Below are 13,662 nucleotides of genomic sequence, written 5' to 3'. Positions count from 1 at the left end.
TTACCGAGCTAAACCACACATGCATGCACATGATATATGCTGTAGAATTGTATGACTTACTTGTACCATGACATACAATTCCTTGTTTCCAATTTATGCATATGCTCAGTAATACTGTTTACGTCCTATCACTGCCTGCAAGGGCTATGTTTAACACAAATTACCAGCATGGCGCTAAGAAGTCCTTGGTACCCCTTTTGTTGGCATACCTAAGCTAAGCCTTACTATATGTAGTGCCATGTTTTCAATCTATGCATGTGTTTATTTTCGTACTGCTTGTTATCCATATCCATGTTCTGGCACGCTGACAAAAGTATAACTTATATTGCGCTATTTTTGAGTCAATAAAACAAACTTTTTAAAACAAAAAAAAAATATTAGAGTAGGGAAAATGAAATCTACCAAATCACTAGATCCAGGCCAAAGGATTTTGGGGGGGAAATACCAGTGATTTGTTTTCAGCAGGCTTACTTTTGCTCTTTCTATGAGCATATCTGCACTAGGAAATACTTTAGTACCATATTTCGCCAAAAATAAATCCTAACAGAAAAATAAGCCCTAGCATGATTTTTCAGGATGCTCATATTATAATAAGCCAGAGTTCAGATCATACGCCAGATGGACCTATTAAGTACCTCTGTTGCAAGGGAATAATATTTTGACCCAGTGGCGTACCTACCGGGGTCGCACCTGCGACTGGTCCCATTACTCCAGGTGGCTCAGTTGCCCTGACAACTCCTGCGACTGTGGGCAGCCAGCTTGGTTTCAGGGCCGGTACACATGGAGTGTGGGGGAGGGCTAGTGGAGTGAGACACATGGAGGGGACTAGGGGATAGAGCCACATGTAGAGGGGAGAGAGCCACATACAGGTGGGGGGGCTAAGGGAGAGAGCTACATGGTGGGGCTGAATAAATGTAGATTGTTGTACATGAAAAAATAAAGACAAGCCCTAATGCGTCTTTTGGAGCAAAATTAATAGAAGACCAGGTCTTATTTTCGGGGAACTACGGTACCATAACTAAGGCAGGCAGCTGTGCAGTAGTACATACATTGACGTGCTCTATAATAACTCACGCATTTACACCAAACAGGATTTTGTAAGCATATTTGCAAGGAAGCAAATCTGAATCTGTGACTGAAGTCTTCAGAAATCTATTTGGTCAGTGGCTTTGTAGCTAAGGAATAAAATGTTTTCAAAAAGGTGAATGAAACTGATCATAAGTTTCTTGCAGACAGGAATCTCTCTGTGCTCCATGCCATGTCTTGGTCACTGTATCCTACTAATAAGAATTAAGTTATGCCAGGATTTAAACTTTCCACTAGCTGTAGGCGAGTAGAAATTGACTGTGAGTGTGCCATGGACCCTCCTGCTTGTAGTGACAAGTAACATTTAAGCATATCTAGTAGTATAGGATGTGAAATTTTGAACCCTGGTGCACATTTATCCTACCTGATATTACCCAGTATTTTATATGGGCAAAGTATTGTAGATGTGGCAAGGGGGTACACTTAGTAGTCCTACAAACTAATTTCACATATACTTCAAATAAACATGTGATGTTTTGGATTTTCTTTGGGTTGGTTGGAGGTTATTTCTGTCATGCCCTCGTACTATACAAAAAGTCTGCACAACCTAAAGAACACTATAGCGGCATGTGCATTAGAAAGGTAGGATTTACTTGCCTTAATTCCCCCATTGCAATGGCCTACCTGCACCTGCTCTCTCTGGCTGAAATCCTCAGTGCTGCCCCATAGGTAAGTATTAGGAGGCTAGTGTGCATGCGCCAATCAGCATCTTCTCCTCAGAGCAGGAATGGTGAACCTTCGGTCCTCCAGATGATGTGGACTACATCTCTCTTGATGCTTTGCCAGTATAGTGGCTGTATGGGAGGTGGAGAACCAAAGGTTCCCCATCCCTGCCTTAGATCCTCATTAAATCAATGATTGCAGGACCTTGACCTCATTATTTGGACAACCAGGAGAGGTGGACCTAGAGAGCAATTTTAAACACAACCTTTTCTCTGAATAGACAGTGTTTAAAATGCTAAGCCTACAGGCTGTTTGCCCTAAAACCACTAAATTAAGCTACAGTGGTTCTGGTGAGTGTAGTGTCCCTTTCACGACCTGCATAGAAAATAATAGCAGGAGCATTCAGAAAGGTATATGTTTCCGACATGAAGTAGCAGAATAAATAAAATGAGTTAATAATGTTATTGTGAGCCTGTCATGCCAGAGTGATGTTAATAGAGGTGAAGAATGCCTGTCTTATCATATTTCATTGTGTTAATGCATGGTTTTAACTGCAGCTGTCCAATTCTTAAAGTAGCTGAAGGATCATTAAACCCAAAGGTCAACAGTTTTTGTCCATTACTATATTTCTATTTTAAAAATCCATAAAGGTAGTTAAATTTGTACATTAACCTTTTCACTCCCTGGCCCACCCCATTCAACCTAGGTTAACTTTGACCGTTTAATTTTAAGTCACGTTTTACTTTCTCCTTTTTACAGCAGATTACTATGTTAATGATCCCAAGTGAAGAGGATTAAAGGGGTATACTCCAACTTCCATGGTGACTTTTGCTATTAGAAGTGGTCATAGCGGTAGGAGGTTGTATGTGAATCGCTTCTGCTTGAAATAAATACAAGTATATTGCCACATATGTCTTAGGTTGCCCAGAATTTGTTCAGTTCTATGCAAACAAATTTTGTTGTTTGGCCCTTGCTGCATGCTGGTGACGGACATAGTGCATTCCTCCATTTTTTTAAAGGATCACTATAGGGTCAGGAACACAAACATGTATTCCTGACCCTATAGTGTTAAAACCACCATCTAGCCCCACTGGAACCCTCATGCCTCCATAAATATAGCAAAATCTTACTGTATTCAAGCCAGAAGCTGTAAATCTGCATGCTGTTTGCCTTAAAAAAAACAAAAACAAAAAAAAAACATTCTGCTGACATCAGCAGAAGTGGTAGCCTGATCCAATCACAGTGAATTGAATCAATGAATCTGAGGAAAGTTCAGTGTCTGCATGCAGAGGGAGGAGACACTGAATGTTTGGATGCATTTTAGGCAGCCATGACCCAGGAAGGATCTCTAACAGCCGTCTGAGGAGTGGCCAGTGAAGTTATCACTAGGCTGTAATGTAAACACTGCAATTTCTCTGAAAGGACCGTGTTTACAGCAAAAAGCCTGACGGTAATGATTCTACTCACCAGGACAAATTCAATAAGCTGTAGTTGTTCTGGTGACTATAGTGTCCCTTTAACCCCTTAAGGACCAAACTTCTGGAATAAAAGGGAATCATGCCATGTCACACATGTCATGTGTCCTTAAGGGGTTAAATGTTTTTGTTTCCCCTCTCCATGTCCACCCCCCACTCCCTCTTCTCATTCGTTCAGAGCGTTCAAGGGGAAAACGGTCCAATCAAATGCTTCTATATGAGAATCATTTGATTAGACTGTGAAAAGGTGGCTGTGACATTGAATGTGGCATGGGAAACCACAAGGGGAGTTCCACCCTGTGCTAGAGAGTAAGTTTATTTTATAGTGTTATAACAGAGGGACCTAATCACTAATGCCAAATAGGGCAAAAGTAGGTCATACATATCTAAATGTACTTGTACTTAATGTAACAAAGATTTTTTCCAAAAATATTTATAACACGTTTTTATGTGGAGGGAATCTATTTAAATTTTTGTTAGGAAATGAATATCCACTAGTTTGCAAAATAACAATTATATTGTATTTAGATGTCTAATTAGCAAAATCTACATACCTGGTATTTGCCCAGGATATCAATGTTTCTAGATGCAAGGAAGATATATATATATATATTTTTTTTAATAAGATATTCCTTATTATTTTTAAATTACTAGATGACCGCCACTAGTAGATGTGGAAACTGCAAAATGTAAATCATATTGTTTATTGCATTAAAATCCATAATAAGCCTCATACTATTTGCAATACATACTGTATAGGGAAAAATAAACCTGTTGTTCAGCTTAGCTGCCTTTTTTTTTTTTTTTTTTTTAAATTGAAATGCTACAACACTGAGAGTTACCCTTTTTATACAAGGCAGGGAGAAAATGCATCTACAGGATCAATGATGATATTGGTAGGTACATAAGGGTGTTGTGAACGGACTAATGTGCAGCAGTGACTGCTCATTGCATATCCAAAATTTCCAGTGCCAGAGAAAACATATGTGATAATTGCACACATCCTGTTGTATTTTGTGTCTTTATTGTGAGATTCGTTCATCTCCTTCTCTACACCATGACAGTAGACAATGCTGTAAACTTGCTGTTTTTTAAGTAAACCTGTTTCCTTCTATTAGGGGAAACAAGAGTGGCTGAACAGAAAGATTGATGAATCAGCAGTAGGCCGAAAATTATCTGATCACAAGCTAAACCGCAGGTCAGATGCTGAATGGCTGCAGCTCAAACCTATATCCGGTGAGAACTTTATTTAAGTGACTCAGCTTGTGTACTTCATGTGTCCATTCAGCAGGAACCATTCTGGTTTTAGGGAAGAAACTTGATTGTGAAACTATTAAAGGGCTACTCCAATGTGCCTAGCCTGGTCTCTCTTATCCCCACTCACTGTCTATTCCTGCATTAACATACAAACATGTGGTGTACTCGCACCAGGATTGGATGAGAAATCATAGTTGTTCTTGGCCTTCTATGTCCTAATTATCATCTCCTTCCTACAATTCAGCTCATTGAAGTTGTCTTGGTGCACTGTCCCATGTCCCTTAACCCTGCAAAGGTAATTATTGCAATTTCTAATAAACTGCAATGGTTACCTATGTGGGTTAACTTAATCTCTAGTGGCTGTCTAGAGGGACTTCTGGGTAGTTGGGTGACTTTTGGGGGAGAGAGAGACACGCACAACGCAGGGTAGCACTATAGTAGTGCCAGAAAAAAAACGTTTTTCAGGCACTATATTTTCCATTTGATGTTGCAATTCTTTTGCACTACTTATTTTGCACCCATTTAAAAAAAAAAAAAAAAAAAAAAAACTTTACTTTTATATATACTTTTTATATTTTTGTGATTTTAGGCGTTGACGATTCTGTAGCATCTGAAGTTCAAAGGCTCAATGAAACTGAAATGACATATGTCGGGGGACTCACACAGTCTCCAAAGGCTTTTATCCCAGATGAAGAGATGCCACATACCAACAAGGATGGCTCTTATGATGACGATCATAGTCTAGATGGACATTGTGAACATAATCACGAAAAAATAGACCTACCGAAAAAACACCACCACAGCAAACACTCGCACCATTCACACGGTCACTGCCATTCTGGAAAAGATATGAAGGATACTGGGATTGCCAGCATAGCATGGATGGTGATCATGGGTGATGGAATGCACAATTTTAGCGACGGACTAGCAATAGGTAGGAATAATTAAGAAAAAATAAACCTTTTTTTAAGGAATTGCAAACTAATACAACTACTGAATTAAAGACCAGACGCTAAAAGTAAAAATTCCAGTTTGAGGGTTTTTTGTAACATTTGTGGTCTCTTTATTTCCAGGTGCCGCATTCAGTACTGGCTTGCCAGGTGGAATTAGCACATCCGTTGCTGTGTTTTGTCATGAGCTTCCCCATGAATTAGGTAAGTGACATTCACATTTGTTTTTCTGAATGCAGCACACAGTTATTTTTTCTAAATATAGCCTAATGCAGGATTTATTTATTATCTAGTCGTTTTTTTTTTGTTTTTTTTTAATGTCTGAATCCATTTCTGCCTGTGAAATTGTGAAAACCGTAAAGTTTAAAAACATTTTTTTCTTTAAAGAAGTTGACAAATATTGTAGCGATTAGGAGTCAGAGCTATTAATTTACCAGCCTTTTTGATTTGAAAACTGTGGTTGATATCCATGTTAAAGTCCTATGAAACAAAGATGTCAATAAATTCTAATGTTCCAGTATGGAGAGTCTTCAGGGAGAAAAATACATTAGAGACAATTCAAACAAGGTTATTCCTTAAACTCATTTTTCTAGTTTTTTTTTTTTTATGAATTTGACAGATTTGAGGTAAACATTCTGCAAATCTGCTGGGGGGGGGGGGTTGAATTTTCGGCCGGTTTTATACATTTTGAGCCACAATGGGATAGGCCCAAACATTCTGTACATCCCTAAGTCACAAACCGCTTTCTCTCCCCACACCCTGATTCCTTTCCTGCAAATTTCATCAAAACAAAACTTTAAGACCTTGCAATCCTAGCAACCTACTTCTCTACTCCTACCCTTACCTTTTGTGTCACTATACCCTACTCCTTCTAGCATGTGTGTCCAACTAGTCTGGTTACAAATACACGTTTGTTTGTCAGCCCATTGTACAGCACTGCGGAATTTGCTGGCGATATATTAATAATAATAATAATAATAATAATGAAGACTATCTTGCTAAGAAATACATTCAACTACAGGGAGTGTAGAATTATTAGGCAAGTTGTATTTTTGAGGATTAATTTTATTATTGAACAACAACCATGTTCTCAATGAACCCAAAAAACTCATTAATATCAAAGCTGAATATTTTTGGAAGTAGTTTTTAGTTTGTTTTTAGTTTTAGCTATTTTAGGGGGATATCTGTGTGTGCAGGTGACTATTACTGTGCATAATTATTAGGCAACTTAACAAAAAACAAATATATACCCATTTCATTTATTTATTTTTACCAGTGAAACCAATATAACATCTCAACATTCACAAATATACATTTCTGACATTCAAAAACAAAACAAAAACAAATCAGTGACCAATATAGCCACCTTTCTTTGCAAGGACACTCAAAAGCCTGCCATCCATGGATTCTGTCAGTGTTTTGATCTGTTCACCATCAACATTGCGTGCAGAAGCAACCACAGCCTCCCAGACACTGTTCAGAGAGGTGTACTGTTTTCCCTCCTTGTAAATCTCACATTTGATGATGGACCACAGGTTCTCAATGGGGTTCAGATCAGGTGAACAAGGAGGCCATGTCATTAGATTTTCTTCTTTTATACCCTTTCTTGCCAGCCACGCTGTGGAGTACTTGGACGCGTGTGATGGAGCATTGTCCTGCATGAAAATCATGTTTTTCTTGAAGGATGCAGACTTCTTCCTGTACCACTGCTTGAAGAAGGTGTCTTCCAGAAACTGGCAGTAGGACTGGCAGTTGAGCTTTACTCCATCCTCAACCCGAAAAGGCCCCACAAGCTCATCTTTGATGATACCAGCCCAAACCAGTACTCCACCTCCACCTTGCTGGCGTCTGAGTCGGACTGGAGCTCTCTGCCCTTTACCAATCCAGCCACGGGCCCATCCATCTGGCCCATCAAGACTCACTCTCATTTCATCAGTCCATAAAACCTTAGAAAAATCAGTCTTGAGATATTTCTTGGCCCAGTCTTGACGTTTCAGCTTGTGTGTCTTGTTCAGTGGTGGTCGTCTTTTAGCCTTTCTTACCTTGGCCATGTCTCTGAGTATTGCACACGTTGTGCTTTTGGGCACTCCAGTGATGTTGCAGCTCTGAAATATGGCCAAACTGGTGGCAAGTGGCATCTTGGCAGCTGCACGCTTGACTTTTCTCAGTTCATGGGCAGTTATTTTGCGCCTTGGTGTTTCCACACGCTTCTTGCGACCCTGTTGACTATTTTGAATGAAACGCTTGATTGTTCGATGATCGCGCTTCAGAAGCTTTGCAATTTTAAGAGTGCTGCATCCCTCTGCAAGATATCTCACTATTTTTGACTTTTCTGAGCCTGTCAAGTCCTTCTTTTGACCCATTTTGCCAAAGGAAAGGAAGTTGCCTAATAATTATGCACACCTGATATAGGGTGTTGATGTCATTAGACCACACCCCTTCTCATTACAGAGATGCACATCACCTAATATGCTTAATTGGTAGTAGGCTTTCGAGCCTATACAGCTTAGAGTAAGACAACATGCATAAAGAGGATGATGTGGTCAAAATACTCATTTGCCTAATAATTCTGCACTCCCTGTATATTTGCCACTAAATTATCTAAAAGGTTTTTTTTGTGTGTGAAATGGTAATCATGGTAACTCGCTGATGGTAACTGTCTTTCCAATTTTTGTTTAAAATAGACCAAATATAAACATTCTTCAAGTCATTAAAAGTGTGTTTAAAGCACGCACGCACGCACGTAAAGTGAACTTGCTATAGAACATACAAGTTAGAATAGAATGAAAGTGGGCCTGCTACCTCACAGTATTTTTAATATCAATACTTATCCCTCCATTTAACAAATATGTATTTATAGAAATGTAATGTAATTTGTAGAAACCCACACTTTTTTTATACTGCAGCTGGGTGCCAGATCTCTGCTCCTGGTTCGTCATTGTTATAAGCTTTTGTATCTGGCAGTCGGCATAGAGAAAGCATACTGAAAAGAGAAGAACCCTCTCCCAGGTTCTTCTGCGCTCTATTACAAATTTGACAGCAGAGGCTGTACGTCTGTGTCGCATGGTGGTGTTTGAGCAAGGGGCAGATTGTAGGTATATAACTACTCCTAATGCGATCAGATATTTGATTAGAAAAAATATATAGGTGTTGGCTTGGGAGCTTTAAACTTTAAAAACTCTTCCACCTGCCAGTTGCTCTTAAAGGACCACTCTAGTGCCAGGAAAACATACTCGTTTTCCTGGCACTAGAGTGCCCTGAGGGTGCCCCCACCCTCAGGGACCCACTCCCGCCGGGCTCTGGGGGGAGGAAGGGGTTAAACTTACCTCTTTCTCCAGCGCCGGGCGGGGAGCTTTCCTCCTCCTCCTCTTCTTCCTCGCGACGTCATCGGCTGAATGCGCATGCGCGGCAGGAGCCGCGCTCGCATTCAGCCGGTCGCATAGGAAAGCATTCATAATGCTTTCCTATGGACGCTTGCGTGCTCTCACTGTGATTTTCACAGTGAGAAGCACGCAAGCGCCTCTAGCAGCTGTCAATGAGACAGCCACTAGAGGCTCTGGAGGCGGGCTTAACCCTCAGTATAAACATAGCAGTTTCTCTGAAACTGCTATGTTTATAAAAAAAAATGGGTAAAAGCTAGCTGGACCTGGCACCCAGACCACTTCATTAAGCTGAAGTGGTCTGGGTGCCTAGAGTGGTCCTTTAAGTACACAAATCTGCCTAGCAAGTATCAAGTGATTTGTGATATCTGGCTCACATGCATGTTTGTTTTCATTGTCCAAAACGTTATCAGTTTCTATCTGCTCAATGATGTTGCAGGTTTTGGGTGAACACAAGTCCCTCTAGCTGTGATACATTGAAGAGTCCCTCATGTTTGGTTAGTTAGCAAACATAAGTTTTGTGTATGTGACTGGCATTGGCAGGGCAGAGAGTTAGTCTGAGCCCCTGCAGCATATTCAGATTGGGCATACAAGAAGAAATGCCTTTTAGATGAAAGAGTGCCGCATAAACAGTAAGTCTTTTAATTAAAATGTGCTTCCCTTTAACATAGATTATGCCGAAGTATCAAACTACTCTGTTTAAGATTACATTTAACTACACTCAAATATTCTTTAATTCTTTATGCCAAAACGCACATAGGGCTTGTCTTTTTTGTGTAATTTTTTTTTTTTTTTTTTTACTTTGGGTAGCACTTCTCTTATCTAGTATTTTAGTAGTATGATTTTGATTCTTTCTTTAGTGTGGACTATTTTCTTTGGTATGTAGGCAAAGCAATGTGGTTAGCCGAGATAATGTGTGCTTTTATTAGGTCTAGCAGGACTGTAGCCATTTGTTGTACAGGGTTCCCCGCAGCCTTTTTGAGCTTTTAGTTGCTTGTGTAGGCACACATGTTTGTAGATGTGCCAAGGTATTGCTAGGTGGACCCTAGGTTGCAGTATTTTTTTCCTTGGTTTATAGGGGATATTGTAGGGGTAATCACTATAGTAATACCTTTATTTTAAGGATGGAAGGATGTTTATAATTATTCAAAAGGCTGAGTATATGCATATTGTTCGGAATGTACACTGTATGGAACTTGGAGTCCTGTAGGTTGTTTTTGGTTAAAACAAAGCAGGAATGTTCTCTCGTATAACTCCGTTTAGACATATTACTTTTCCCCCTACAATTTACTAATATTTAGTGAAAATTGATCTGTGCAGAAAGGTGCTTTAAATATTATTCAGGAAACACCGGTATCACAGCTGCTACTACACTGATGTGGTTCTCTCTCTCGCCCACCAAAATTCTATATAAATTACAAATAGGTGTTGGGGGTAGACTCCACCACCTATCCATGAAGTGGAGCGCTAAATAAAATATGACCCTTACCCTTATAAAAGCATCAGGATATCTGTAGATCTGTACTTTCTCGCCTTAACGTCAGGGCACACAGGAGCAGAACTGGAAGAAAATGGCAGTGCCCATGAGGGACAGATTCATGTAAGTTAAACTCTCCTTTGCTGGGCAGCTGGCCTCAAATTGAGAGCATTAGTACATTCCTTTAATAGTATGTCATTTAATTTTGATATCAGATCTGTTGCAGTAGGCTCACTGTGGGCTCACTGTGTGGGAAATTGAAGGAGGGTATGGATGCATATGCCTCTTGTGCAACTACTGTAGCTATGCCTTGGCTCTGTGGTTTTCTGTTAAAAAGTACCACCAGCCTTCATACCACTGGAATTAAAAGGTGCCATGTGATTTGAGTACAGACTGTCGGTTCGAACTAGTTACGGCAACCGAAATCCTTCCAATCACCCCTTGTTCATCTCCACTATCTTCCATATACAAATCAAAATACCTGCACAATAACTGGTTGTTTAAATAACTCCGAGCATTAAAAAGCGATAAAGCCATTTTATATGTGTAAATTTTGAAGGCCACGCAATTGGGACTTTTTCAGTGTAATGCATTGTGCGTGCACATGACATTAAGCCTCACGTTAAAACTGCGGAACACTTAACAAAGCTCATTAGTGTTCCGTGTAAACTGTGAAAACCTCCCTGGGCTGATGTCTGTGACCATGAGTGATGTAAGTTTCACAAGCTTACAATGTCTCAAGTCACAAAGTTGTTTACAATCTGCAGGTTTGAGACCTCTAGTTTGGATTGTGGTATCATACTTTATATTTTAATCATTTGCATCTTTTCTGTCTGTGTTTTGTTTGCAATTGTATCCATAAGTTACTTGACTATTTGCACTAATCACTAAACAAGCGACATTCCCTTTTGTGCCATTTGTGTTTGAATACTGTTTGTTAATAAAATCAGTATTTGTTGATTCATGAAATCTTTTGCTCCTCTAGGTGATTTTGCAGTACTTCTCAAAGCTGGCATGACGGTAAATCAAGCAATAGTGTATAATCTCCTTTCTGCAATGATGGCCTATGTAGGCATGCTGATTGGCATAGCAGTTGGACAATATGCCGATAATATCACCCTTTGGATATTTGCCATTACAGCTGGCATGTTTCTGTATGTGGCTCTAGTAGACATGGTAAGATTATGCAGCTATAATAGATTTTACTTCATAAAAGGTGGCGTGTGTCTTTCATTCCTATCTCTCTCTGTTGTGCAATTTTTGTGTTGTCTTCATCTTAACGTTTAGTATAATAAGCATATCCGTGTGTTGTGTGTTTTGTTTTTTCCTTCCCCCTCATTCATAGGATGATCTAATTTTGTCCATTTGTTTTCTTAGCTCCCAGAAATGTTGCACGGTGATGCTGAAAGTGAACATTGTCCTATAGGACACTTTACTCTGCAGAATTTAGGACTTCTCTTTGGCTTTGCCATAATGCTGGTCATTGCGCTGTACGAAGATAAGCTTGTGTTTGACATCCAGTTTTGACACGGTACTCACAGTGGTTCATGTGTAAGGTGTCTTTGCCTGCCTGCTTTGTATGGACATCATTCAAATGATACAGAACATGCTTGCATCATTTCCAAACAAAAGAAATCCCTCCTAAATTCATTTGTAAACGACCTGCCATTGGGTACAGTCAACCTGTGGGATCAATATGAAGTAATTACTGTGATGTTTGTTTACTTGGCAGTGTTTGTGAAACGTTAAATCTTGGCTCACTACATACGAGTGTTTAATAAATCTGTGTCTAATATACACAGGATTCAAAATTGCACTATTCCATGGCAAATCAGAACATGATGGCAAGAGTCAATCTTGTAGAACTATTCTAGGTGTAAAATATATTAACATGAAATTCATCTCTAACAAAATGACGGCTAAGTCACCCACTTCTTTGTTTACTTGGTTACCAAGTCTGAACCTTTTATATCTATGAAGGCTCATAGTTCTGGGTTAGAGGGCTTCACAGATTTGATTTCAAATTGTTTTTATGTGGGCTTTTTTTTTGTTTGTTTAAATTTGCTATGCTTCTAATTTTTATTTAGGGTTTTTTTTTTAGTTTACATATACCGGTACATCTTCTACCTAGTAGACTAATAACATAGTAGAATAATATTTGCCCTGAATTGGGAGCTAAGGCCGTGAGCACATGAAAACATGCTATTCTTTTTCCGTTACTGACATGTACAGGAGTACGTTTTGTTTGTAATTAAAGAATGTTTTATTCAGAGGCATAGCAAATTGTAAGGCAGCTTTGTCTTCCTATATTACAGAAACCGCTATTGGGCAAAAGGTAGAGGTCATTACAGAAACCGTTATTGTCATGTGTTTTTAGCACATTCCATAAATTACACATGTGGCTTATGAATATTTCATTGTTTGCAAGATTTCCCTTTCATTATGGTATAGAAATATGCTACTGTCCTCAATACAAATAATCCTGATTGCCTTCTGCCAAAAATCCTTTAAAAGACTATCTGAACATTTAACAACAGAAATTGCGGTGACTGAGCTGTACATTTTTTAAGGCAAGAATATTTCCCTCTAATCTGTGAATCACTCTTTGACATGGAGGTGCATAAGATGTGTTGTGTTCAGACAAAATGTTAGCCAAATTTGGAGAAAAAAACAAACTGTCAACTTGTTTCAAATAGCTAAATATTTTTATTTTGATCTTGCAGATGGTCACCCAATATTAAAAACCTCAATTATACCATTTGGTTTTTTTCTTAAATCAATGATTACTAAACATTACTATCAATTTTTTTGAAAGTGTCCCTGATAAAACAACTTTTTTTTAAGGGGTGGGGGGTTATTTACGTGTTAAGAAATGTAATATTAAAAATGAATTTGCTTTGGATTCCTTAAAGGAACACTCCGGGCACCAGAACAGTAGTGGTTATGATGCCAGGAGTAAACTGCCTTCCCTGTTGTAAGTAGTCAACAAGGTTTTAAAACCATTTTGCTTCTCAGCTGGAATCCATCAGACGGAGCTCCTTAGCTGCAAAACCTCAACCACAGAGCGTAAAGCTCCTGCTTATTTCCAGTCATTAACTCTCCTGCCAGCTCTCAGGCTGAAATAGGGGAGGTGGGGTCCAATGGACTCAAGGTAAGAAGTCAAACCATTCTTACATTGCGGGAAAGGGGAATCAGGGCATTCTGGGCACCATAACCACTGCAGTGTGCTGTTGTAGTTTTGGTGCTTGGAAAGTTCCTTTAACAGAATCATGAATTACAACTCAAATGTTATAATGGTTTCTTTTTTAAGTGTCCTTAATTACTGACCGGGATTTGAACCTTATTCATATTACAGTTTCAATGCATTTGTGAGT

General features: G+C 39.2%; 1 protein-coding gene across 1 annotated transcript in view; it reads left to right on the top strand.

The window, feature by feature from the left end:
• The window catches only part of SLC39A10 (solute carrier family 39 member 10), a 71,475-nt gene extending 58,444 nt beyond the window's left edge, over positions 1–13,031 (top strand). Inside the window, exons 6-10 of the mRNA XM_063430169.1 lie at positions 4,343–4,460; positions 5,071–5,415; positions 5,555–5,635; positions 11,274–11,464; positions 11,666–13,031. Coding sequence (XP_063286239.1) covers positions 4,343–4,460; positions 5,071–5,415; positions 5,555–5,635; positions 11,274–11,464; positions 11,666–11,815 — 885 coding nt within the window. The 3' untranslated portion in view covers positions 11,816–13,031. The remainder of the gene's footprint in view (positions 1–4,342; positions 4,461–5,070; positions 5,416–5,554; positions 5,636–11,273; positions 11,465–11,665) is intronic.
• Positions 13,032–13,662: the final 631 nt, after the last annotated feature.

The sequence above is a fragment of the Pelobates fuscus genome, chromosome 8, assembly GCF_036172605.1.
Source record: "Pelobates fuscus isolate aPelFus1 chromosome 8, aPelFus1.pri, whole genome shotgun sequence".
Taxonomy (NCBI): Eukaryota; Metazoa; Chordata; class Amphibia; order Anura; family Pelobatidae; genus Pelobates; species Pelobates fuscus.
Note: the sequence above shows the minus strand (reverse complement) of the source record. Positions and strands in the feature narration are given on the sequence as shown.